Raw genomic sequence first — 25,309 nt, 5'->3', positions numbered from 1 at the left:
TTCTATATAAAAAATTATATCACAGAAATTCTCTCATGGTTTTTTTACAATTTTGACTTTAAAGACCACGAGGGGATTACTCTAATACAACTTTTTAATTAAAATATTTGCAAAGTCATATGATAAACATCAAAATCACATTATTGATGCCTTTTAATAACTATTTTAAATAGAAATATATCGTTTTACATAAAATAATAGTAATATTTTATTGTTATATTTGATTTAATTATATTAGTTTTGATCGAAATAAAATAAAAATGCATAAGTTTACTATATATGAAGATAAGTATTCGTATTCTAAACTAGTTAGTACTACAGTAATATTTAAAAATATTCAGCGAAAGAGGATAAATGCGAGTGAAGTTATTTATTCCTCGTATATAAAAAACAAAATCTTGGAAGCCATTGATAAACCCCAGTGCAAAATTGTAACCTCAAAATTTTTAAACACCTGAAAATTCTCACACTTAAACTCTGGTTCCCTGCTATATCCTCGCTCAACTCTTTAATCCATTTATTTGTTTTGGTGGGCTGTTCTCAACATACAATAGCAATCGATCATTCTGCAAGAATGGCGTCTTCATCACCGAATTTATGGGTTTTATTGGGGCTTGGGATTGCGGGGATACTGATTATGACAAAGAAGCTGAAGCGGGCGGTGAGGGCTGACTTCGGAGCGTTTATAGAGCGGCTACAGCTGTTGCCGCCGCCGCAGCCCCTCCCTCCCAAAGCTCCCCACCCTCTTACTGGCCTATCTTTTGCGGTTTCTGATGTGTGAGCATCTTTACATTACTTCACTGTGGCTAGGTTTCAATTTTTTTATTCACAAAGATTTTAGTTGATGATTTGGATAATACTGATATTTACCTTTTGATGAGCTTGATTTTGTAGCACTCACACACATAGTAACATATATGTCTGTATGTTACTTCTTTTTTTGATTGTGCTGTTTGTTCATTTGGTTTAAGGTTGGTAGTGGGAAGGGACTTGAAATAGTTATATACTATTATTAGCAAAAACTAATGTGTAGTTGGAAATAGATGCAATTTAAAGAGGGGGTGGTTTAAAGGTTACCTTGGTCACGTTTGAATATTGTGGTTTGTTTCCTTTCTCTTGCAAAATTTTGGTGGCTGCTGATAGCGTATGAATTATTTGGATGCGATACGATGCATGTAGCCCAAAAGTTTGAATCTTTATCTTGATTTCCAGATTTGATGTTGAAGGGCTTGTAACTGGGTTTGGCAATCCAGACTGGTCCAGGACTCATGAACCTGCAACTCGGACATGTCCTGTGGTTGCCGCCCTTGTTGATGGAGGTGCTACATGTGTTGGGAAAACTGTCGTGGATGACATGGCATTAGGGTTTGTTTATTACACTTACTCTATTCAGATATGCACAGTTTATGACTAAGTAGCTCCTTTCCTTTTAATATAACATTTCTTCCTCTGTTAAAATAGTGTTAGTGGAGAGAACAAGCATTACGAATCACCAACTAATCCTGCTGCACCTGCACGGGTACCAGGTGGATCTTCGAGTGGTGCTGCTGTTGCTGTTGCTGCTAAGCTTGCTGATTTTTCATTAGGTGAGATGATAGTTCATTTCATTAAAAGTTATTGATTGGGTTCCCCTATTAGTATGTCGGTGGGCATGTACGTTAGTCTTATTGTGTAATGTTCAACCAGCATTAATCATTTCTAATTTTCTTTGAATTTAAGCTAGTTGGCCTGGTGAACATAATTACATGATTTCTTTCTAAAAAGTAAGCACCAAAGGTTATTATGTATGGATAATTTAAAACTAGAAATTTGGATTTCAGCGCTACACTTTTGCTTTTCTTCGGTTACAGGTGTGATTATGCTGCAATTTCCAGGGATGCCTACAAAGTTTGATAGGCTAATTCTTTGAGCAGTTAGATTAGTGGATTTATTTTTGATGTGGGTTTTTACTGTTTATGTATGATATTTTACCACAAATACAGATAATGTTGATGTCATAGATTATTCTTGTGGCAAGCTTGACTCCTCATGTTCTATTTGAATGTTATGTAAAAATGTCTGTCAGAATAATGTGCATATTTAACTTTGAAAAATAACAGGCATAGATACTGATGGTGGTGTGCGGTTGCCTGCTGGAAACTGTGCCGTGGTTGGCTTTCGACCATCCCATGGGACTGTCTCCCTTTCTGGGGTGATTCCTGTTTCAGAAAGTCTCGACACAGTTGGTATGTATTCACTGTCATCCCCAGATACATATGGCTATTTAAAAAATTTTCCTTTTCTACATCTTTGAAGTTTGAAGTGATGCTCTTGCCCTTCTCTTTTGCATATTTAAGTGGCTTAGTTTGAATGAGAAACTGGTAAAAAAGTCCTGGAAGTGACTTCACTTGTGGGGTTGGGGTATTGACATGTTAATATGAAATGTAAAACCGCAATTTATAATTTTTCTCTAATTTCTTGATATGCTGGCACTGGCTTGATGTGAATTGTGAAGTTAGTAAGAACTATTTCCTGCTGGTGAAGTTGTTTTGAATGTTCTGGTGCTAAATATTTCTCATTCTTATTATTGGAAATTGGTTATTTTTTAAAAAATGTATTGATAATATTGTTGCTTATTTTCATTGAAGAGCATTACTTCTGTAACCTCATACAAAATTTTCACTTCTATTATTGTCAATATGATAAAATACATATCTGATACTGTTCAAGACTCACTTAATGACATAGTTTGTGCTGTGAGCATCAGAGTTTCTCTCTTTGAAGTTTGAAGAGCACTACTTATGCCTGGCTCATTATATAAGATTTTGACTTATATTGTTGTTGATATGGAAAAATCACATGACTTCAAGCTTAGGACTTAATTCAGGACATAGTCTGTATTCTGAGATTAGAGTTCCTCTAATGTATTTAAGTGCCTTGTTTTTTTTTCGCGTAGGATGGTTTGCAAAGGATCCTAGTGTACTTCGTCGTGTTGGTCATGTGCTGCTGCAGGTCCCATATGCTGCACAACGCAAGCCAAGGACTTTTGTCATTGCTGATGACTGTTTTCAATTATCCAAGCTTCCTGCAGACCGGACTCAGGTGGTGATAAAGTCCATCGAAAAGCTTTATGGAAGTATGTCCTTTTCCTCTTAACAACTGTTTTAAAGGTTTTTCATTTGAATTATTTCAGTAATTTCCTTTTTGATGGTTGTACTGGATTGCTTATTCGGCTCACCTTTCAGGACAAGTTCTGCGGCATGAAAATCTAGGCGATTATATAAAATTGAAGGTTCCAAGCCTAAAAACATTCAGTGTTGGCCAATCAAATGGTGATGGGAAATCTTCTCCATTAGGAATGCTAGCAAATGCCATGCAGATAATTAAATGGTGAGGTTATCAGCAGTGCTGAGATAGTATTACCTTGAATTAATTTGTTTCAGTTATTACCACTGAAAAATTTCTTATTTTAGATTATTTACTTCATTTCTTTTTCACGTGGACATTTCAATGCATATATTTGAGGGACAGTTATAGCCTTTCTTCCATTGTAGCTATTGAAGGTTAAAATTGGAGGAAGTAATGCTTTAAAATAAACAATGTTTTCGATTTCAGTGTGCTTTTCTATGCCTGATGTCCTTTTATTCTCACATTATCCCTTCTCTGAGCTTTAAATCTTTAATTTCTGTAGTTGGTGTGCCTTCTAGTTTGTCATTAAAAAGTCAGAAGGTCTTTAATTTGTTGCCTTTGTTACCTGCTTACCTTGTTATTTATATTTAATATCTCTATCTCAGGATGGAGTGTATGAAAGTTGTGAAGTTTGCATTATTTGGTTTACATATATACTTGATTCCACCGGGACCAATTCTGGCTATCCTCCTTTTGGCCTGAATAAAGTACTCTGTTTATACGCAGTTATGAGTTCAGGCAAAATCATAATGGATGGATCAATTCAGTAAAGCCTACCCTGGATCCTGTTATCTCAGCACAATTACGGGAAGCATCGGATTTAACTGATGCTGATATTGAAAAAGGCCGCACAATCAGGATCGAATTACGTTCTGCTATAGATGCCCTTGTAAAGGTACTGGCTTAAGATTTGTCTCACACTGTATAATTTTATTGGTGATAATTTTAATATTCACAGCTGCAACTTGAATATTGCAGAACAATTCCCTAATATTCCTTTCTTTCCTTTTTTTTTTGTTTTCTACTTTACCTGGCTATTTGAAATAATTTCTTACCCATGCTTAATTTCCTGTAGATATAGCCAATAATACACATACAATATTAAGTTGTTAAAAATAAACAAAGGATCAACACACAAATGAAAAACTATTTTTACGTCTTCTTGATACTGTAATAATGAGCTAGCTATGGTTGTTCTTCTTGAAATGACAAGTGTCGTTGCTGTTATGATACAATCTAGAGATCATTTCTCTAGTCAATAGCTTTCCAAGATAAGAGTTGTCATCTTGATACTTATACTTGGCCCTCTGATGCTTGTTGCCTGAAATATATGCTCTAAACAGGATGATGGAATATTAGTTACTCCTACTGCCCTTGGGCCTCCTCCAAAACTTGAAGCCAAGGAGAGTTATTCTAAGGAATATTTAATTCAGGCGACTACCCTGTCAAGTGTAGCTAGTATGTCAGGCTGTTGTCAGGTTAATCTTCTCATCTCTTTTTTAGGTTCTTAAAAATTTTGCATGCATATGATTCTAGTCGCATTGAGTTTGTGTTGTCATTTTAGGTTGCAGTACCACTGGGAGTCCATGAAAAATGCCCAGTTTCTTTATCGCTTCTTGCCAGACATGGGGCTGATAGGTTTCTGCTAGATACACTACAGTCTATGTATACATCATTACAGGAACAGCTTGATACAGCTTCAAAGCCTAAAGTATCTAGTAAAGCTATGACAAATGAAGAGTCTGCTAATGTGGCCAAAGAAAAGGTAGATCCTAAATAAAAACTATGCTATATGCTAACATTAACTGTCTTTACAAATTGTTTAAGAATTTGAGGCCCTCCTTGGGTATTTCTATAAGTTGATGAGACTTTTCTTATCTGACCTTCCAAAGGTCTTGAGAAGGTTGTTTTTTGTATTTGTTTGGATTACAGATGCTGCTATCTTTTGTTCAATTGACTCCTAGCTGGTTTCCTTCCAAGTGGAACCCAGCGGTGGCCAATAGTTAGGAAACCATTGACCATAGTTTCATGTGAAACTTATGGGAATCTTTTGGACAAGGTTCACTTATGGTTTGAGCATTTTAGAAACCATGCGTTGGGTGTTTAACAGCGGGGTTAGTTACGTTTAATTTTTTGAAATATGAATTCTGAAATCCGGTCGTTTGACTGCTGGATTACTTATGGCCTGGATTGTTGATCACTTGATCGTCGTATATGAGTGGCACATGAAGTGACTATTATTCATAACTACCGATTCAAATTAATATTAATCCTAAAGTTAAAAATATTGCTTGCCAAACCTATTAAATTATTCCATTAAGTTTTCGCTCAGAAGTCTCAAATAATAACAATTTTATTTATTGTGTTCATGCAATTTAAAATAAAATCAAAACAAAAGATATAGGAAAGGCAACACTCCATCCCACTTCACTTGGCCAGAATTCCTTTTCAATCTGTCCCATTACATTTGACCTGCTTCCTTTTTGGATAATCACTTTACACTACGTTAAATATGTGGGTCACACACACCTTTACATACAATCATACCCTTGTAAATAAACGTGCTGAAATGACATAGGCTAAATGCAGGTAGTAATAAAAATAAACTGCCACAACTGGCTGTTCCGGAACCAAACTCAAAACAAAAATAGTCAATAATGATAGTTTAATTTCAGTCTGAAGGGAAACTGGTAAGTTGGTTCTTGTCTACGTAAAAAATCAGACAACTGGTGGGTTTTCAGCCATGTTAGATAGACGGTCTGTGGTTAAGTCTTTTGATTTGAGCTTTTGATAGAGAACAGACATTCACGCTTGATGTTTCTAGCATTACGCCATTACCAGATTATATGTTACAGTCTTGTTAATAACCCCCATTGCATGATTTTGTTCTGATATGCCTTCCTAACTTGTGCATGACCTCTGCCAACCTCATTGTCATCCATAAATTCACTTTCTTGGCAAACTGGATTGAGGGTCTTCTTTTATTCTCTCTTGCTTCTGTGTGATCTTTGTAGGTTGGTAAAGAATAAGTTAAAGTCTCTTGCCTATACATCTGGTTTATATTTAAAAAGCAATCTGACATCTTGTTAATTTTCTCTTCTCTTAGGGCAATCAAGCATTCAAAGATAAACAATGGCAGAGAGCTGTTGGATTTTATACAGAAGCCATCAAGCTCAATAGTACTAATGCAACTTATTATAGTAACAGGGCTGCAGCTTACTTGGAAATTGGAAGGTATGAGTTGAAATGGGCGTTTTGATTGTTTATTTTGCTTGGAGATTGATGTATTTGTTTCTTCGTCTTATTTAGCTACATCCAAGCTGAAGCAGATTGTAGCCAAGCGATTGATCTCGATAAAAAGGTCAGCTGTCTGTGTCTCTGAACTTCCCAACCTCCCTTCTTGAGTTGGTCTTTGGTGAATGTATATTTGCTCTTTTTGGACGATGATACTTATTCATTTAGTTTAGCCATCATCATCTTATGCACCCATTATATCTTGAATCAGGAAAATCTGAATAGTTCTAGTAATTTTTTCTCACCTTAACTAACATACACCTTTATCAAGTAAATGCTTGACAGTTCGGTTGTTCTAGAATATTTTTTTTGTTTGCTTCTAGCCTTATATTAGCATAAGGATACATATCCTTGAGTGTTTGCTGATATAGAACTTTGATATTCAATTCAACATCATTTGGTTTATTACAGCAAATAGCAATGGACCATTTTTCCTAACTAATCTGACCTTCCTCATTTGTATCCAATTGAAATCTATACTCTCATGTTGTTGTATGCTTTGTGATCTTGACTTGTTTCTGCATTCTCTATGAGGCTGTTCAGTTTGCAAGATTGTATCTCGAGATTAAATATGTAGTGTGTTTGGTTGATGAGATTGAATCTCATAACTCATTCTTAGATGGATAATTATGGAATAATTAGTCAAAGCCAACCCCCTCCAACTAAAATAGTCTCTCAACTCAATCTTAGATTATATCTTGGTATTATTTTATCTAGGAAACCGAACACCACCTATATGGTTTAACATGGATTTGCCTATTTGTCATCTAATTAGCACAATGGTGTATTTTGATTGACTGATAGTTGTGTTGTTCGCTAAAAAAGTTCAGAATTTTTATGCCACTTTCAAACACATCCTTTTCGATATGCTTGATAATTCATCTTGACTCCATGTAGAATGTAAAGTCCTATCTGAGGAGAGGAACATCACGTGAAATGTTGGGCTACTATAAAGAAGCAATGGACGGTGAGTCTTGATTTAATTATTTGGCAAACCAAAATTTCATATTTGTGGTCGAACTCAGAGTAGGCGATTGGTTATATTTGCATGATTCGGTTAAAAATGCTTCCTATTGGAAAAAAAACACCCAAATCCATCGCGCCTCTAGTCTGTACCAAGATGCATGATTAGGTTAAAAAAATGCTTCCTAGTGTTATTTTGCCTCAATCTTTTCTGACCTTTTGCAGATTTTGGATACGCACTCGTTCTTGAGCCAAAAAACAAAAGAGCATCTCAATCTCTGGAGAGGCTGAGGAAGTTATTTCAGTAGTTGATCAGATATACCTCAATTTTACATAGATGTTGTGTAAACGGCCTGGTCACGCATTAATTCGTTTCATTCAAGCAACTCCCAGTTTCCAATTTGCTACGAAATCTTGGATGGTAGTCGCCCTTTTGTCATGTGAGGGCCAAATGAGAGATGGTCAGGCACAGCCCACACACTCTTTAGTTATAGTATATGCCATTTATTTGTTTATTGTAGCTGCACCTTCTATTTATCTGGGATATTGGCTGTGTTCAGTTATAATTCCCAAACCTTGTTATGGAGTTGATTGAAGTTTTGTTGTTCCTTAGCCAACAATAAAAGGCTCGATTTCTCTTATTGCATGTCTCTGTGTCAAGTAGAAAATACTCACTTAATATGCAGAATGATGTCGTTTAGCACACTAGATAAATAAATGCATCGTATGTGCCACATAATTGGCATATCATCTAAACTATTACACACGGATAATTCTTTTGTTGTTCTAGAGTATAATTAACATTTCATAACTATGCTGGACTTTTTTTTTGTTCTGGCTTTGGGATCATGCGTCTCCTTTTAATGAAACGCATGAGGAATATGCGTTTTACACAAAGACGCATGACGCTCATGCGTTGTCCAATTTTTCAATTTTTTTTAAAGACGCATGGCGTTAATGCGTCTTAGGGAGAGACGAATCTCCATCATGCGTCACTTGTTTTAAAAAAAATGGGAATAACAGATAAAAATATAATAAATGTGCCATGCGTAGAAAAAGAGACAGAAGAAGAAATTATAAAGTCAAAAAATATTCCATAAAATAGGATTGCTTTTTCTTTTATAAATTCATTGTCAATTATTCATTCTTATATTTTTTAAAAATGGGAATAGCTGATAAAATCAGTGCAATGTCCATGGATCTAACCAATATGATCATAACAAGCATAACCAATTATTTGTGGCGTATAAAACTATTTACCGAAGATCAATAGTTTAGATCACTAAATTTTCCTCTTTGTTTTCACATTCTGTAATAATTTACTAAAGTTCAATAAATTAGATCCCTAAATTTTCCCTTCTTTGTATTTATACCGTTGCTAAAATAAGTTATTTTTCTTCCACTTCTCAAGGCACCTTTTACACATTTCACCTCCAACTTCAGCCAAGAATTGGATTAGTAATCTATTGCAAGTGTCATCAAAAATATTAAACGCAGAAAATATTTCAAAAGCAAAAGTAACACTTAGATTGGTGAGCTCTGTTACACTTACACAAATAAACGTTGAAGAGAACTAAATAACACTTCCTAACAATGCTAAAATCCATTGACAAACCAAGATTCGCATAATAGAACTGGCAACTACCTCTTTCTAAACACAGATGTTAGTTCATGAGTAGAGAAGGTCTGTAGATGGCGTGGCGCTAGGCGATCTCAATGCGTTCTCAAGGGTCGTTCATGGCTTCATCTCGCAAGGCTTGAAGAATCCCCTCACACGCCTGCTCCCTACCAACACACCAACAATCAGATTACATGCCACATTTATTATATTTTTATCTGCTATTCCCATTTTTTAAAAAACAAGTGACGCATGATGAAGATGCGTCTCTCCCTAAAACGCATTAGCGTCACGCGTCTTTAAAAAAAATTGAAAAATTGGACGACGCATGAGCGTTTTGTGTAAAACGCATCTTCTTCATGTGTTTCATTAAAAGGTCCGCATGCGTCTCTCCCAAAGCCGAAACAAAAAAAAGTCCAGTACACTTATGGAATGTTAATTATACTCTAGAACAACAAAAGAATTACCCCTATTACACACACTTGAGCGCTAGAGTTTTTTGTAAATGGATAATGAAGAAAAAATAAATGAAACTTTGTAATTTATCATTTTCTTTCAAACATTGGTAGATTGACCATACAAGACAACTAGTACATAATTTAAATACTAACAATTTGTCCTATAAACAAAAACTATAATTTTTGTGGATTAATAATGTAAAATATCCAAATTTTAGTGATTTTGTAAATTCTACCTTATGCTCCACCTTGTATCAAATTTATCCAACTCATCCATTCTATATAATCTTTTCAACCTTCAGCAATTTTATCATAAAAATTTCTCTCCAATATTTGAATCATGAAATGACGTAGAAGATATGATTTATTATTTTGCTTTTATTTTGCTCCAAAAAAGTATATACAACGATATTAATATTTTACTTCAATTTTTATTTATCCGAAAACAATTGATACAAATTTTTAAAAAATGATGAAAAATTTTATAAGTGACTAAAAATAGAATGAATTCTATGATCAACCCTTGTTGCCAGAGTGCAATCAATTACAGCTCCTAGTCTCACATCTTCACAAATTACTAAATTGAAGAAATGGGTCATAGAAATGCAAAAGTGATTACAAATAAGGCGAAGAGCCAACAAATCCCCAGGGACAAACTAAATAATTTAATAAACAAAGAAAAATAGACAATAATTGCTAATTAGAAGTTAGAACTTATATTGCACCAACAAAAGACATATACACAAACCCATTGCACCTACTAGGCAAAATCTTAGCAATACATATGTTTTCTGCCCAAACCTTCACTAATTAACATTTTATATACTACGTGCGATCTATAGGATCATACACATAATAACATATCCTAATTCCAGGATCCTTAAGAGAGTCAGCCACCATGGAGATACACCTAAACAAATGGATTAACATGATGAGTTATTATGCTCGTCATTGCTGGCAAGCTCTGATCCACTGGGCGGAACGATCCTTTTTCGCAGCAGTGTCTCAATGACCGGGTACTTCCTTTTCCTGCCGCCTCTTGGCCTAGACCGGATTTGCTCATCAGATTCTTCAAAAATTCCCTGAACACAAACAGATCATAATCCAGAGATAAGGTATTGTCTAATGCTGCTGTAAAATTGGCCTATGATGAAGATTATTAATTGGCTCGAGAAGCAAGAGCTCTTACACGAGTATAGATGTGGCACCCAGTTTGTTCGTGCCTGTTCCTCACGTGTTTGAACGCAAATCTCTCGTGACAACCGGGCATGCCACAGACAAATGGTTTTAGTTCCAGGTGCACAGCCTTTATATGTTGATTGAGATTTGATGTCTGTACAAGGGAAGGGAGTGAAACATGTTTGATATTGATGAAAATTTTTTGTCACAAGATGAGCTCAAGGAAGAGGGGCACATTACAAGTAGATGGGTTTTGGAAGGGAAGGGGCTTACATTTGAAAATGTTAGCGTGCAGCCCTTGAAACTACATTTGTTCCTCTCCAAGGAAGGCCCTTCTTCATGCATGCGCATGTGACGCTTGATGTTTTTCTTTAGCTGCTTTGTGCCACATTGACCACACATAATGTGTTGATGGGAAGACCGAATATGCTCCTTGAGGCACCGCTCATTGGAAAAGTATTTCATACAGTCCGGTTCTGCGCAGAATGCCTCGACCGAATCCAGCTTAACTGCATCAAACCCAAACATAACAAATGAATAACATATGTTACCATCAAAATATAACTTGATTGCATAGGAATCAAAACAAAAGCAACTTACCATGAGAATCCTCATGCTTTTTCAATTTCGACAGATATTTAAAGACCTTCCCACACCCGTGCTCTGAGCAGGCATGTTGCTTAACTTCAGCAGAAGCAGATTCATCATGGAACTCCTTGACATGCCTTGTCATATTACCCTGTAACGTAAAAATCTGCTTGCAGCCCTCAAAAGTACATTCAAACAGTTTTCCTTCATGCTGAAGCATGTGTCTGGTCAAGTGATCTTTCCTTCTATAACTGGAGTGGCAGTCATCCAACGGGCAAATAAAAGGCCTCTGCAACGAAACATACTCATTATCAGAAGATAATCGTGCAGAACTTTCATAGAAGCTTTCAATAACAAGGTTTTTGATCTACTCCAACACGGAAACAAAAAATCCCCAAACCTCACAGAATAGCAAGCGTGACTGAGGCACACTTGATGGAGCTTCGCAGGCAGTCCCCTGCCTGGTACTGATCCATTCAAGGTAACATTTTCTGCCTCTCGCATTTTGGAGTTCTTTTATTTGGGATCCAATGCTTCACACTCGGAGTTCTGCCATACTTCAATCTGCAAAAGGTTATTTTTTTAGTGGTCCAGATACACAGAAGCACAGAGACAAAGCAAACCGTTCACCACAAAAACAAACCTTCTAAGATTGGGCATAAACTAAGAAAAGAGATTATTCTTAAATCCTCTATCCTCCAGTAACACAATCGATAGACTTAAGCCAAACGAAGAAATAGATTAACTTGCAACAATCTTTATCAAAACATAATTCAACAACACAGCATATAATACATGTGAAGGTATACTACAAGGAAATAATTATATACAGAACTCAATTGAAAAACTGACCTCAAGTGAATGGCTCTGCATATGCTGCTTCAGAAGGGCAGGCTTCCGAAAGCTCACACCACAGTGTTCGCACACATTCAGTTTCTCGCCATGCTCCTTACCTTCGTTCAGCCCCTTCTTACTTTCTTCCTGCAATTCACAAAATCCTTCATCAATTAACAGAATTCGACAGCTTAACTGCATAACAGAAGATGGAAATTTCAAAACACAATCCGCAATTAACTCCATCCGCCAGTACCATGATTCAGATCTTAAAAACACATGAATTAAACAAACAAAAAAACACATAATCAAGCACACACCTCGTGGTGAGTACGGATGTGAGCGGCGATCAGGGTTTTCTTCGATCTGCAAATTCCGCAGAACTCGCAGTAATATCTCCTGATGTCTCGGAAAATTGTATCGCGCGTTTTATCTACTTCGTCCACCGCCATCGAAAGTCGAAACACAGTTTAGCTGTAGATAATGAAAAGGGCGAGCAAAAAGACGAGAGAGGTTAGGGTTGAATATATTGGAACGAGATGGGTAATTTTGGAAGTGAGAGGTTGGGCTGAATATATAATCAATTCAAAATGTTTCACATTTGTTTCATATTAGTACAAAAAGTTCGAAGTTTAAATAAATTATACAAAAAGTTGCATTCGTGTTTCAATTTAGCACATTCCGTTATATGCATTTAAACGGCGTTAACTTTAAACAATGATGAATTTTTTTAGGTAATTACATGTTTCATACAAAATTTTTTACCTTTATTTCAATTTAGTACAAAAAGTATTAAGTTATATATTTCATACAAAAAGTTTACTTATTGTTCCAAAATAATACATCCCGTTAAATCCCTACTAACACTGTTACTTCTAATTAGGGATGTCAATCGGGCCGGCCCATCGGGTTTCGGGCCAACCCTACTCAGGTTGTGGGTCAATCGGGTGCGGGCTAATCGGGTTGTGATTTCTTTCGGGTTATAAAAGCTCAGCCCTAACTCTAAAAGCTCGGGTTTCGGGCTAGCCCAGCGGGTTAATCGGGTTGCTACCGATAATATTAACGTGCGATCAATCCAATAAATAATGATTAAAATTACTAATATTCATACAATGTAAAACATTTAATTATGATATATTTGAGATATATGCTTAAACTCAATCATAAACATGATCAAATACTAATATTTGAGATATTTCGTAGAATTTTAATGCATGTTTTAGAAATTTAAATATTTTTTGTGAATTTAAAGTTTTTAATTTATTTATCAATTATTATATTAATAAAAACTCAATATATAATTTGTATATTTAATATAAAATTGAAAGTTATTTTTTTAGTTAAAATTAATCAATAAAATGTCGAATTAGGAGTAACAAAAATAGAATAATAGAAAATTTATCGGGTTTTCTGGTCTGACCCTAATGGGTTGCGGGTTAATCGGGTACGGGCTAATCGGGTTTTGATTTTATGGGGCTAGAAATTTCTAACCCTAACCCTATAAATTTGGCGGGCTATTCGGGCAAGCCCACTGGTTACGGGCTACATTGACATCCGTACTTCTAATTACATCATACATACAAAAAGTGTCATCAATGTTTCAAATTTGTACAAAAAGTTTTAAATTAAAACTTCTCATTAATTATTTCAAACACAATTATTTTTATTACTCACAAAAATGAAAACCACAGAAAAAAAATCATCACTCTTCACTATCAAATTAGCGAATTGCATTTTATTGTCAAATGTTTCTCATGTAACAATGAGGAATACAACTAAAAAGATATTGAATATTTTTTTGTGAAAATTAAATTTGACTTATTGACAGTTTGAAGCTCAAATTAGTCATTTTGTAAAGATGAAATATGGACTTATTTTATACTATGTTTTATAAAGAATACAATAAAAAAATAGAGTATATTGAGAGACATAATTTTTGTAAACCACGCACAATTGCTGAAAGAATTGATACTGTTTGTTATTTTTTTAGAGTGAATAATTGTATTAAATCTCTAATTATTCTTTATTATGATGATAAGTTGGACATATTATAAACTAACTGACGATATTTAAAATATTTAACGGAATGTATTAATTTAAAACACTAATGTAATTTTTTGTATGAAATATGTAACATTAATACTTTTTGTATTAAATTGAAATAAAGGTAAAACATTTTGCATAAAACATGTAATTACACTAATTTCTTTGTATCAATATGAAATAATAGTAAAACTTTTTGTACCAACATGAAACTTTTCGTAAAACTTTTTGTACCAATATGAAACAATGATGAAATATTTTATACTTCAAATAGATAAAGAGTTAACGCTGTTTAAACATATATAATGGAATGTAGTAAATTGAAACACGAATAAAACTTTTTGTATGATTTATATAAATTTCAAATTTTTGTATTAATATGAAACAATAGTGAAATATTTTGTACTATGAGTTATGTGTTTATTCCAAATATATTGGTAACGAGGGGTAATTTTGGAAGAGAGTTATTTTAAGACAATCGAACCCTCAAATACTGTATTATTACGTTTGACCCCTCTGAAAGCCGGAATTCGTAGTTTAGACCCTCAAATAGACACTGCGAATACCGAGCAGTCCCTGGCGGGAACTAAACCAAAAATCGCTATAAACCCTACTCTCTCTCTCTCTCTCTCTCTCTCTCTCTCTCATCAGTCACGCCAACACCACACCTCTCGACACGATGCCTTCTTTTCCTCAGCCAGGCACGGTCACCATTTGCGAAATCAACAGGGAACTAGGTAACAATTTCTCATCGAAGCCCACTGTACCTCATTTCTGCAAACTTCAATTATAATGATTTCGGTTCCGCATTGGTTCTTAAATTTTGCTTAATTTCCACGCAGTTACGGCAGACCGCCTGGGGGATGATCAGGCGAATGATACCTACTCTAAAATACTTGTACTCCATTCTAATCGTTCTTTGCTTAATTTTTTTGTTGTATACTAGTGGTTTTCAGGGCTGTGATAATTAGTTGTTAAATAATTTGATGTATACGGCCCATTGATTGGTATAATTGCAGGGGAATATATTCAGTCCGATCCAATTCGATTCAGAGAGCTTATTGGGGGTGGGGACTGAGCAGGAAACAAGTGAACGGAGGAAGGGTAATTTAGGCATTCCATCTGCGGTACTAGAGGCTCTGTTCAGTGGCTCCCTCAGGCCTCTTTTGCAGCCTGCCGATGTAATTATCATCATAGATTTGCTTTTGTGTGCATACATCTGCTTGCTTTCTGGCACTAATGTGCATGCTATAGATATTTATAGTTATCGAGAGGAGGGCAATGGTTAGATGCAATAAGTGTTAATACTTCTGCTATCTATTTTTACTTTCAGGTAAACCTCTTAAATGGTATTGATCTTCACACTGTAAGTTGGCACGACCACAAACAGATTTTAGCATTTGTTTCTTCACATCATCAGGTGACGATTTGTGACTACAATGATTCTGGTAAGTGCTATGAAATTTCTTGATGGTGATTTTTGGTTGCTCCTCTGGTACTTAAATTGTTGTTGCTCATTGATCCTATCATAAGTGATGTCTTTTCTCCTTACTTTTGTCATATACCAGATGGAAAGGTTCCTTGCGTCTTGTCCCATGAATCCCAAAAAGATGTAAAAATTCTTGAGTGGAGACCAAATGGAGGGAAAACCCTTTCTGTTGCATGCAAGTGAGTCTCACAAAAATAATCTGTTTAGTGTATATTTGGTTTATTCATTTGGACTTTGTTGTTTTAATTAAAATCTGTAACTTGGTTTTGTTGTTGTGGTTTATTATTATAGGGGTGGAATTTGCATTTGGGCTGCTTCATCTCCCGGTAATGTTCCATCTGTAAGATCTGGGGTGACTTCGAACCCACTTTCTAGGGGCTCTGTGACACGATGGACTCTGGTAGATTTCCTTCAGAGTTCTGATTCTGAACAGATTACTGCACTTTCATGGAGTCCTGATGGAAGATATCCATAAGAACTATATATAACTGTCTATTTGTTGGTTGAAATTTCTGTTAAATATTGTTCACTTACTCCGACTCATTTTGACCCAATTTTTTAGTTGAACTTTTGTTGTCTGTCATTCTCTCTTCTCAAGGGAAAAGATTATATGAATCCGACATTCTGCATATTCCTTGACTTAGTTTTACATATTTAGCTTCAGCTTCATATGAGAGTTCATCGTTCACCATTTGGGATGTTTCACTAGGTACATGTCTTCTTATCAATCTCTATTACAAAACAATCTGCAGAATGCAAAAGTTTTGAAGGCATCATAGAACCATAGTTATAGACTTCATGCATGCTTATATAATTCTTCTTATGTCTGATTTCTTCCTTTCAACGACAGGTCTGGGCACTCCTATTCGAAGGGGCCTAGGGGGCATATCATTGTTAAAGTGGTCTCCATCAGGAGATTATTTCTTTTCTGCAAAATTGTACTGTGAATTATCATTTACCATCTAAATTGATTTGCATCGTATTTAGTTTTTGAAGATACACTTTATGCTACCAACAACTAACGATTTGGAGTTGCCTTTTATGATGCAGTGATGGAACATTTTATCTCTGGGAGACAAACACATGGACATCGGAACCATGGTCCTCAAAGAATGGGTTTGTCACGGTAAGTGGATAGTCTGTTATCTAAATTAGTGATATTTATCAGTTTTATTATATATTCTTAGAATCCATGTTTTAGTGTTAGGAATGTTAAACTGTGCAGCATCTTGTCTGCCCTTACATCCCCCCTTAAAACATTTTTCATGGAATGTTTTGTACTCAAGTGACTGGCGTTCATAGTCTCGTAAATACAAAAAGTTATTTACATACTCTGGATTTATACTAGATGCTCATATTCTTATTGGTGGATGGATTCAGCAAGTAAATTCTTGTTTTGTGTCATCTAATTGTTGGTGATAGGGAGCAACATGGGATCCAGATGGCTGTATGGTACTTCTTTCTTTTTCGGAATCAGCGTCATTAGGTTCCATTCACTTCACATCCAAACCTCCGTCCCTAGGTATGCATTCTGTAACATATCCTGTAATTGATCTGTTTTGTCATTGTGTGTCCTACTATTCTGATTATGAAATTGCTGTTTGTGTGGATTCTTAATTAGATATCAGCACCAGACAATGGTTGTTCAGTTCTCATGCATATCTGTGATTATGTTGTGATGTTACTAACTTCCTAAGTACTCCCTCCGTTCTACATTATTCTCTCTCTTACTTTACTACTCTTTCTCCACTTTATTATTTTTTCAAAACGAGTGCATAAAATGAAACGCCTCTATTAACATGGAACGGAGGGAGTATCTCTTAAGATAGATTAATGATAAGCGTTTGAATAAAATTTATTACTACATTATTCTCTCTCTTACTTTACTCTTTCTCCACTCTATTATTTTTTTAAAATGAGTGCAGTAAATGAAACGCCTCTATTAACATGGAACGGAGGGAGTATCTCTTAAGATAGATTAATGATAAGCATTTGAATAAAATTTATTATTTGGAGTGTCACCAATGCAAACAGATACTGAAGGAACTTCCAGACTGCTCTTAGTTCCTTAATCTGAAGATTCTTCTTTTTGGTATTGTAAATCTTTGGACATTTTTGTACGGACATGCTTATGGTCTTTGTTGGGTAGCTTATCTAGCTTTCCAAGATATATTTTGAGATGACATTTTTATCATATTTGATCTAATTTCTCAATTTTTTTGAAATGGTATTTGTTTGAGTATATATTAGTACTTTTTTCTGAGACCTTTGACTTTTAACCTCGTTTTGATTTTCAGATGCACATCTTATACCAGTTGAATTGCCAGAGATAAAATTGTTGACCGACAGGTACAGAAATCTTTTAACTTAGCTGTATACACTTGCCATGTCCTGGTTATCAGATGACAAGTAGTTTAGATCAGTTTTCAAACAATATCATTTTTTCCTAATACTGGGATAATGCCTCAACTCTCAAGGAATTTGGCTTTATATGCATATTGATACTCGAAGGCCATGCAATCACTAAATTTGACTGAGTGTTTACTAACTTTATGCCATTGTTCTGCAGCCAGGTCATTGAGAAGATAGCATGGGATGCTTCAGGAGAGAGATTGGCGGTGTCATATAAAGATGGTGATGAGCAATACAACGGGCTTGTTGCGGTATTTGATGTTAAAAGAACTCCCTTAATTTCAACATCATTGGTGTAAGTTGAAATCTGTGGATTTGATAATTCTCTTATCTCTTTTCTAGTTCCTTTTCATTATATATTTAGCTTCGTTTTCTTCGTTGCTCAAAAAACCAAAAATTTAAACATGTTATGATGGCTGCAGTAGTTTTCTGTTTCAAACTTTCTTGATGCTTGTATTTTGTTCCTAAACATATTCTTTTGTGTATTTTGGCCAATCCAGTGGGTTCATCCGAGGTCCTGGGGACAATCCAAAGCCAGTGGCATTTTCATTCTACGACAAATTTAAACAAGGGCCATTGCTTTCTGTGGTTTGTCATTTGCCTTCACCTTCATATTTTTCTTCATTTAGCGTGTTATGTATTGGGCTATTTTTAGATTGTATGGTTTATGTGAACGTATTAAATTGATGTGTATGCTTGTATAAGCTGTTCAGGAGATACAAACTGCATAATGTTCTAGAAGTGTATATTAAAGCTTATGTGTTATTAAATCTAAACAAATAACGCAGAGTTGCTTTTACTCCGGTGGGGGGTTATAGCTGCACTATCTTAATTCCATCACATGAAACCATCTCAATTAATTATCTTTATCGTGCAGTGCTGGAGCAGTGGATTTTGCTGCACCTACCCTCTTATATTCCGTTCAAATAATCTACCATAGTTGAGGTTTGAGTTTGTTTGCCCTTCTTAATATGATTTCCAGCTATAGTATATCTGTTCATCTTAAAAGATGATCGACGTATGAATTTAATACTATTGCAAAGAGGAAATCTGATTCATCTATCTCTTCAACTTTTGATCCACACTGTAGAGATGAACCCAAGAAGTCAAAATGTAAATTACCAGAACTTAGTGGCTCTGTCCAAGCAAAAATACGGTTAGTACAGCTATTTAAAATCAATGATTTTTGTCGCTCCAGTTTTTCCTCTACAAGTTCTGAAGTGTGGTTTCTGATTTCAGGTTATGCAGAGATTGCATGCAGCGGTCTTGTCAGTTCATCACCAAGGAACTGAAATGAACAATCTATGAACATGATAGGACATTTTCGGAGAGATGCTATATTTTCTGAGACACTGTTAATTAAAAAAAGCACCCATTTAAGGGTACTAAGTTTGGGTGTAAACTGATGTGATCAACTACACTCTGAATTTTTGTGTAAAACTTACGAAGTTCTTATTGCAAGTCCCCTTTCATGCGCTTTAATACAACATTCAGTAATCATGTTACGAATTGCTACTCTTCATCGCCATCATCGTTTATCTTTCATCATCTTGATCCTGATTGGCCAGATATGCAGAGATTTAAAATCTCAAATAACTCGTGACTCATAGACGCCATTAGATCCTGCATCTTGAATAACTTTTGATTTTCGCAGCAAGTCAATTGAAATGAAAGAATACGGAGGCATAACAAATGTCATTTTGTTGCTGGCATTTTTTAGTGCGTTTATAACTGGCGAAACCTGCATAAATAAGAGTCTGACGTTATATATCGTGCCTAAATTGAAACGAAGACGACATGAGTTCGTTGAATGTTAAAGGTTCAAAGTTATGCATCAAGAATTTAGGGAAAAAATTACCTTTTTGGGTTCTTGAAACGAATTTTCGTCCTTCACATTAGTGGATGTTAGCGTAGTCAATGTAGAGCCTGCTGATTCTATAGACTTGTTGTCCAATCCCTCGACAGAAAGCTTCAGATTCACTCTGTTGCCTCCAAAGTTCACAACCTGAACAAGGTCTCATGTGCAAGACGAATAAAATACGAGATGAAATATCATTATCTCAATTTTAAGTGCGGGAAACTGCTGTTACCTTTACTTTGACGTAGCTCCTACCACTGTCTGCATCAGTCCAAGAAATGGCAGATGCGGTGAGGGAGGAGGAAGGCGATTGCAGCATGGAATCAAGAAGGGTGGCGCCATTTGAAGCCTTGAACAAGTGCTGCATCCAGTAGGTAGGCGTGCCATAGACGTTTGAAGAGTCAAAAACTATTGCATCTGGATTGAACCTCTGATCGTTGACATTCACAAACAAAGGCGCACTGCTCGCCATCTCAACAACGTCACTGCAAGAGAAAGACAGTTGCACGCGTCTTAATCAGTTGAGACCAGCAGGCAGAGACGGGCGAAGAAGAGTTGTGTCAGTACCTGTTTCTCTCTAGTCCTATGAGAAAACCGGCCTCAGCTAGTGCTTTCAGCAGATTTCCCCTGCCAGCTTCGCCTCCTGTGACAGCGTACTCGCTCACAAAAGCCTGAAATATGGTCAAGAACACGGGTGAGAAACCTCTGCAGATGGCGAATCAGAGAGTGAAGAGACATCTCAAAACACCTTTGGTCCATTTCTTGAGGTGTGATCGAAGTTGTGAGCCATAGAAAACATGGAGTTTGCATTTGTGTAGACCTTCACCATGGCCAAAAAAAGGATCAGATTATTGTATAAAGGTTATCATTACAGTAATTGAATTTTTCCTCACGTGATAATCATACAAATCTGCTGGATGGTCCAACACTGCTGCTGAAGCATCACAGTTTGTGATGATCTTGATATCGGGATAGGCCTCTTTTATTGCATTGTAAAACTTCATGTAGCTCCCTAACACGTTGCAGAAACGCAATAAGAATATAAACGCAATGATGCATAAACCCAGGTTAAGCAGGCATACCGCGATAATTCTTTTTCCAACAGTCCTGATTTCCAGCAGCAACATACTGCAGATCAAAAGGCTCAGGATGGCCCATTGCTGCCCGGGCAGAGCCCATTGTGGAAGACGCGTCTCCTCTAGCAAACTCAATCGCGTCAAGAGTATCCTGCACAGAAGATATGCCTAAATGGTTGAACTAGGAAAAACTTCAAATGATGTTTGTTTGGTAAGACTCTTACTTGCACAAAGGGCATAATGAGTGAAGTGTCAACTTGCTCATTTCTGCTAATTCCTATGTTGACTACCCAAATAGGCGACACGCCTAAATCCTCAGCAAGCTGCGGAGTTATACACATACATCAGATGTTCCATCAAATGAGAGAGAGGGAGGGAGGGAGGGAGGGAGGGAGGAAGTACTTGTAAGTACTCAAAATAACCAAGTCCGTTATCTGTCCAGTACTGCCAAACATCATTGAAACAACCCGGTCTCTCTTCCCATGCGCCTATAGTTTCTCTCCATCTAAATGCGTTCATCAGTCTGTCTCCTTCGACATACGAGCCGCCTTTCAAGAAAACACACCAAAGTCACATTCTCTTGTAGTTGAATTATTTGAACAGTGGAAATTAGATATCTGTTGCACATCAAAGTACCAGGAAATCTGATAAATCCCGGCTTCAAAGCAGCAAGCATGTCGAAAAGATCTTGTCGAAATCCATGTCCCTGAAAATGGAAGATATAAACAACAATCTCAATCACAGAAAACTTCAGTTTTTATATCATTTTGAATTACATAAAGAAATGTGAAATCACTCTCACATTGTGAGTGTCCAAAGGTAGTGCTGAGACTTGATCAAGCCATATTGTTGACCTTTTTGATGTTGTCAGCTGCAATCTTGAATTAGCATCTGATCCATATGCTTCCAACACCATCTCCATCTTCTTCCACTCTGCAACGTCGTCATCCCTGCACAAGCAGATCAGAGCTTAATATACTAATGATCATGTATGTACTCAAAATCAGCAAAATATCAATTACTCTTTCTCACTTTATATCATATGTAGCTAGCTTGTGCTCCTTTGAGCCAATGAATGACACAGACATTTCAATTGGTTGCAGCGAACGGACATAGAACGCCACTCTATACCTCTTTCCTTTCTCAATATTCTACAATAAAACATAAAGAGGAGATCAGACATTATGTCACAATCTTGATCAGAAAATGTTTGCTGATTGCTTTGATGAAGAATTTTTTTTTCTTACCATTCCCCAATAACCCGGATTATAGACTCCAACTCCTCCTGCTGGACAGATGTTATCACCATCAATGTCACAGAGCACCTCCATTTGAAGAGCCACCTTATTTTTGTCGAAGCAGGATGATCTGTCCGTAGATACTAGAATTGATGTTTCGTTGCCAATGATGGTCCATGGACTAATGTTTGATGGAGTATTTGGACCTCCGGCTTCAAAACCTGCAAACGTAGATCAGTTTCTGTGACTACTATACAATCTTGTTCTCTCAATAAAACCTCTAAATTCTCTCACTCTCACTTTCTTCATTATGGTCAACTGACCTCGGTTGCTGACAAGCTCTGCCCACAGCCCTCCGGCCCCGGAATGGTTGATCTCCTACAAAGCATCCTGAAACAGTTAAAACAAAAGATGCTTGCTCGACTACACTTCCCATTCGTTCGCAATAACTCATGTTCTAATGACTTGATGCACTAATTCTACACATTTGCGTGAACATAAAAGATAGATTTTGTTCCAGTTAGGCAAGTTGAGTACTTCTCTAAGCATAGAAAGAAAAAAGTTAAATCCTTCTGTTGAAATACTACAATGCAAAAATTGACCTCAAATGCCAGTCCAAACATCCTCTCAGGAATCTTCTTTGCAGGACTCTGGGAAGCATTAAGAGACAACGATGCTCTCTGCGTTGCATCGGCTATAACTCCATGAGGCTGAAGGTAATAAGTGGTGATGACCATGAGAGAGAAAGCCAGCACTACACAAGCTGCATATTTTGGCTCCATATCTCTTGCTCCACGGATTCTGAGGCCTAGTAAAACCTGCAACGATGCAATGCGTTACAAAAAACAATGTCTTGTTCTGCTGAATTTTCTGTTGGAACATCAAACAGCATAAAAAGCAGAAGCACTTAAAGCAGAATAACTACCCAAGAAAACACCATTTTCATCAACAAAAACAGACAATATAAGGCAACATTCCATGTTCACACTGAGTCTAGAGTCTAAAACGGTTATAGTAATAATTGATTTCAATAGAAAACTATCTTTTCAATAGCCATAATATCTTGTAAAGAGATCATACATGTTCATAACAAGAAAGTAGGCAAATGAGCGTTGACTTTTACACTGTGAAAAATGTGTAACAACAGAGAGGAAATCAAGAATCAAGAATCTGAGCAGAAAAGGCCCATGATAAGAAAAGCATCAGATTTTTTTGCTTCATAAGATGGGATCACTCCAAATTACCTGATTGTTCCGAAAAATTCAATCTTGATTTGTGGGTTCTGTTTATGGAGTAGAAAACTCTATCAAAAAGGAAATATCATTTCGGTTATAACTGTTTCGTCAGAAATTTCTGTGTTTTCTAGTGTGTGTTTGTGTGTTTTTTGATCGTTAAGAATGTACTAAGTGGCAGCTTGATCTTAGTTATCGTTGCTTGAAGCATCAATAGTTTGGAAACAATTACTTGAAAGTTTCTTTTTTTGGTCCCACTTATCATTTTGCTCAATAGTGATTGTTTCTTGTACCCACACAACTTATCCATATTTACTCAATGCTAATCCTAGTTTATGATTTTAGAATATTTATGAAGGACAATCTACAAGAATTTGGCCATGTCATCAATCATATCATATATACATTTTTAATCAAATTTGAATGCTCCCCGGTCCCATAAAAATAGGAACATATTTCTTTTCCATTTGTCTCATAAAAATAATTTATTTTCATTAATGGAAAATTCTTCCCAACTCATTATCTCTATATATCAATTTATTTAGAACTTATATCACTAAGGCCTACCATCAAACACTAAGAATAATGTGGATCCTAATATACACTAACACTATTTTAATTACTTTTATCATCCCCTCTCTTACTTTAGCAATTAAAACATTAACTTTTGTACCGTCCCAAATGTTTCTATTTTTATGGGACGGATGTGGTATGATTTACTATTTCTTTCATATTAAAATGTGAATTCAGCCATATATAAATGTATGTAGTTCACTACAACAATCGCTCTTTATTAGAATGCAATTCAAATGCCAAATTTCATAATTTTACTAATAAAAATGGTTAGTTGCGAATTACTAATAACGATTTGAAGCTTTTATTAATTTGGTCACCCCAAAAAAGTTAGCAATATAGACTCAATCCACTACTAAAATTGATATTGTTATTTATGGTAATATATTCAGAGCAAATCATAGAATTCATATCAAATAAATTCAAAATTACTTCGTTCAAGAGATTTAGACATCCCATGTATTTATTGGACTTACAATATCTTATTTTCAATATAATTAATTAATGTACGAATTTCATTTACAACCATAAATTATGTCATATACAAATGTAGGTAGTTCACTACAAAAAAATCGCTCTTTATTAACGGACAATTCAATTGTCAAATTTCTTAATTTTACTGGTAAAATTGGATAGTTGCGAATTAATTCTATGCCGTTATTAATTTTCTCGCCACGAAAGAATTAGCAACATACTCTCAATCATCTACTAAAATTGTTATTGTTACTTATAGTAATATATTCAGAGCAAATCATAAGATTCATACCAAATAAATCCAAAATTACTTTGTTCAAGAGAGTCGGGCAACCCATGTATAATTTGGACTTTCAATACTCGATTTTCAATATAATTCATTAATGTACTAATTTCGTTTACAACCCTAAATTAGTATCATATATAAATGTATGTACATAGTTCACTACAAAAAAATCGTTGTGTATTAACAGACAATTCGACTGCCAAATTTCATAATTTTGCTGGTAAAAATGATTAGCTGTGAATTAATTCGATGCCGTTATTAATTTTGTCGCCGAAAAAAAAGTTAGCGACGGACTCAATCCACTACTAAAATTGTTATTGTTATTTTTGTAATATATTCAGAGCAAATCATAGGATTCGAACCGAATAAATTCAAAATTACTTAAGAGAATCAGACATTCCATGTATTTATTCAGCTTTCAATATTCGATTTTCAAAATAATTCATTAATGTACGGACATGATTAGAGTTTATATTTATTAATTTATTAAAAGTTAGTAGTTTGAGTTTAATACTACACACGATAT

At 35.6% G+C, this 25,309-nt stretch overlaps 4 protein-coding genes across 4 annotated transcripts; 2 read left to right on the top strand and 2 right to left on the bottom strand.

Annotated features, from left to right (window-relative positions):
- The first annotated feature begins 406 nt into the window (after positions 1-406).
- On the top strand, positions 407-8,071 carry LOC121748243 (outer envelope protein 64, chloroplastic-like). Its single transcript, XM_042142473.1, has 13 exons — positions 407-777; positions 1,213-1,365; positions 1,462-1,586; positions 2,100-2,225; positions 2,936-3,115; positions 3,225-3,369; positions 3,895-4,063; positions 4,512-4,646; positions 4,733-4,933; positions 6,275-6,402; positions 6,478-6,529; positions 7,360-7,429; positions 7,651-8,071. The coding sequence occupies exons 1-13, from the start codon at positions 575-577 to the stop codon at positions 7,731-7,733; spliced, it is 1,770 nt and encodes a 589-aa protein (XP_041998407.1). The 5' UTR covers positions 407-574; the 3' UTR covers positions 7,734-8,071.
- A 2,127-nt stretch (positions 8,072-10,198) lies between these two features.
- On the bottom strand, positions 10,199-12,632 carry LOC121748244 (transcription factor IIIA-like). Its single transcript, XM_042142474.1, has 6 exons — positions 12,423-12,632; positions 12,121-12,249; positions 11,281-11,557; positions 10,954-11,189; positions 10,691-10,834; positions 10,199-10,583 (listed from the first exon to the last, which is right to left on the bottom strand). Exons 1-6 carry the CDS (start codon positions 12,552-12,554, stop codon positions 10,425-10,427), a joined length of 1,077 nt encoding a protein of 358 aa, XP_041998408.1. The 5' UTR covers positions 12,555-12,632; the 3' UTR covers positions 10,199-10,424.
- Positions 12,633-14,709: 2,077 nt separating this feature from the next.
- LOC121748298 (aladin-like) lies at positions 14,710-19,528 on the top strand. Its single transcript, XM_042142562.1, has 16 exons — positions 14,710-14,882; positions 14,988-15,043; positions 15,165-15,326; positions 15,479-15,593; positions 15,714-15,813; positions 15,926-16,099; positions 16,285-16,343; positions 16,485-16,572; positions 16,685-16,760; positions 17,057-17,156; positions 17,932-17,983; positions 18,204-18,341; positions 18,547-18,634; positions 18,924-18,991; positions 19,137-19,202; positions 19,286-19,528. Exons 1-14 carry the CDS (start codon positions 14,825-14,827, stop codon positions 18,984-18,986), a joined length of 1,329 nt encoding a protein of 442 aa, XP_041998496.1. The 5' UTR covers positions 14,710-14,824; the 3' UTR covers positions 18,987-18,991; positions 19,137-19,202; positions 19,286-19,528.
- Positions 19,387-23,664, bottom strand: LOC121748297 (alpha-L-arabinofuranosidase 1-like). The gene is made up of 16 exons (XM_042142561.1): positions 23,463-23,664; positions 22,821-23,036; positions 22,542-22,596; positions 22,228-22,439; positions 22,013-22,131; positions 21,783-21,930; positions 21,617-21,686; positions 21,383-21,528; positions 21,205-21,303; positions 20,987-21,131; positions 20,798-20,916; positions 20,653-20,724; positions 20,472-20,575; positions 20,137-20,389; positions 19,905-20,051; positions 19,387-19,787 (listed from the first exon to the last, which is right to left on the bottom strand). The coding sequence occupies exons 2-16, from the start codon at positions 22,998-23,000 to the stop codon at positions 19,635-19,637; spliced, it is 2,022 nt and encodes a 673-aa protein (XP_041998495.1). The 5' UTR covers positions 23,001-23,036; positions 23,463-23,664; the 3' UTR covers positions 19,387-19,634.
- Positions 23,665-25,309: the final 1,645 nt, after the last annotated feature.

The sequence above is a fragment of the Salvia splendens genome, chromosome 9 (genome assembly GCF_004379255.2).
Source record: "Salvia splendens isolate huo1 chromosome 9, SspV2, whole genome shotgun sequence".
NCBI classification, from domain to species: domain Eukaryota; kingdom Viridiplantae; phylum Streptophyta; class Magnoliopsida; order Lamiales; family Lamiaceae; genus Salvia; species Salvia splendens.
Note: the sequence above shows the minus strand (reverse complement) of the source record. Positions and strands in the feature narration are given on the sequence as shown.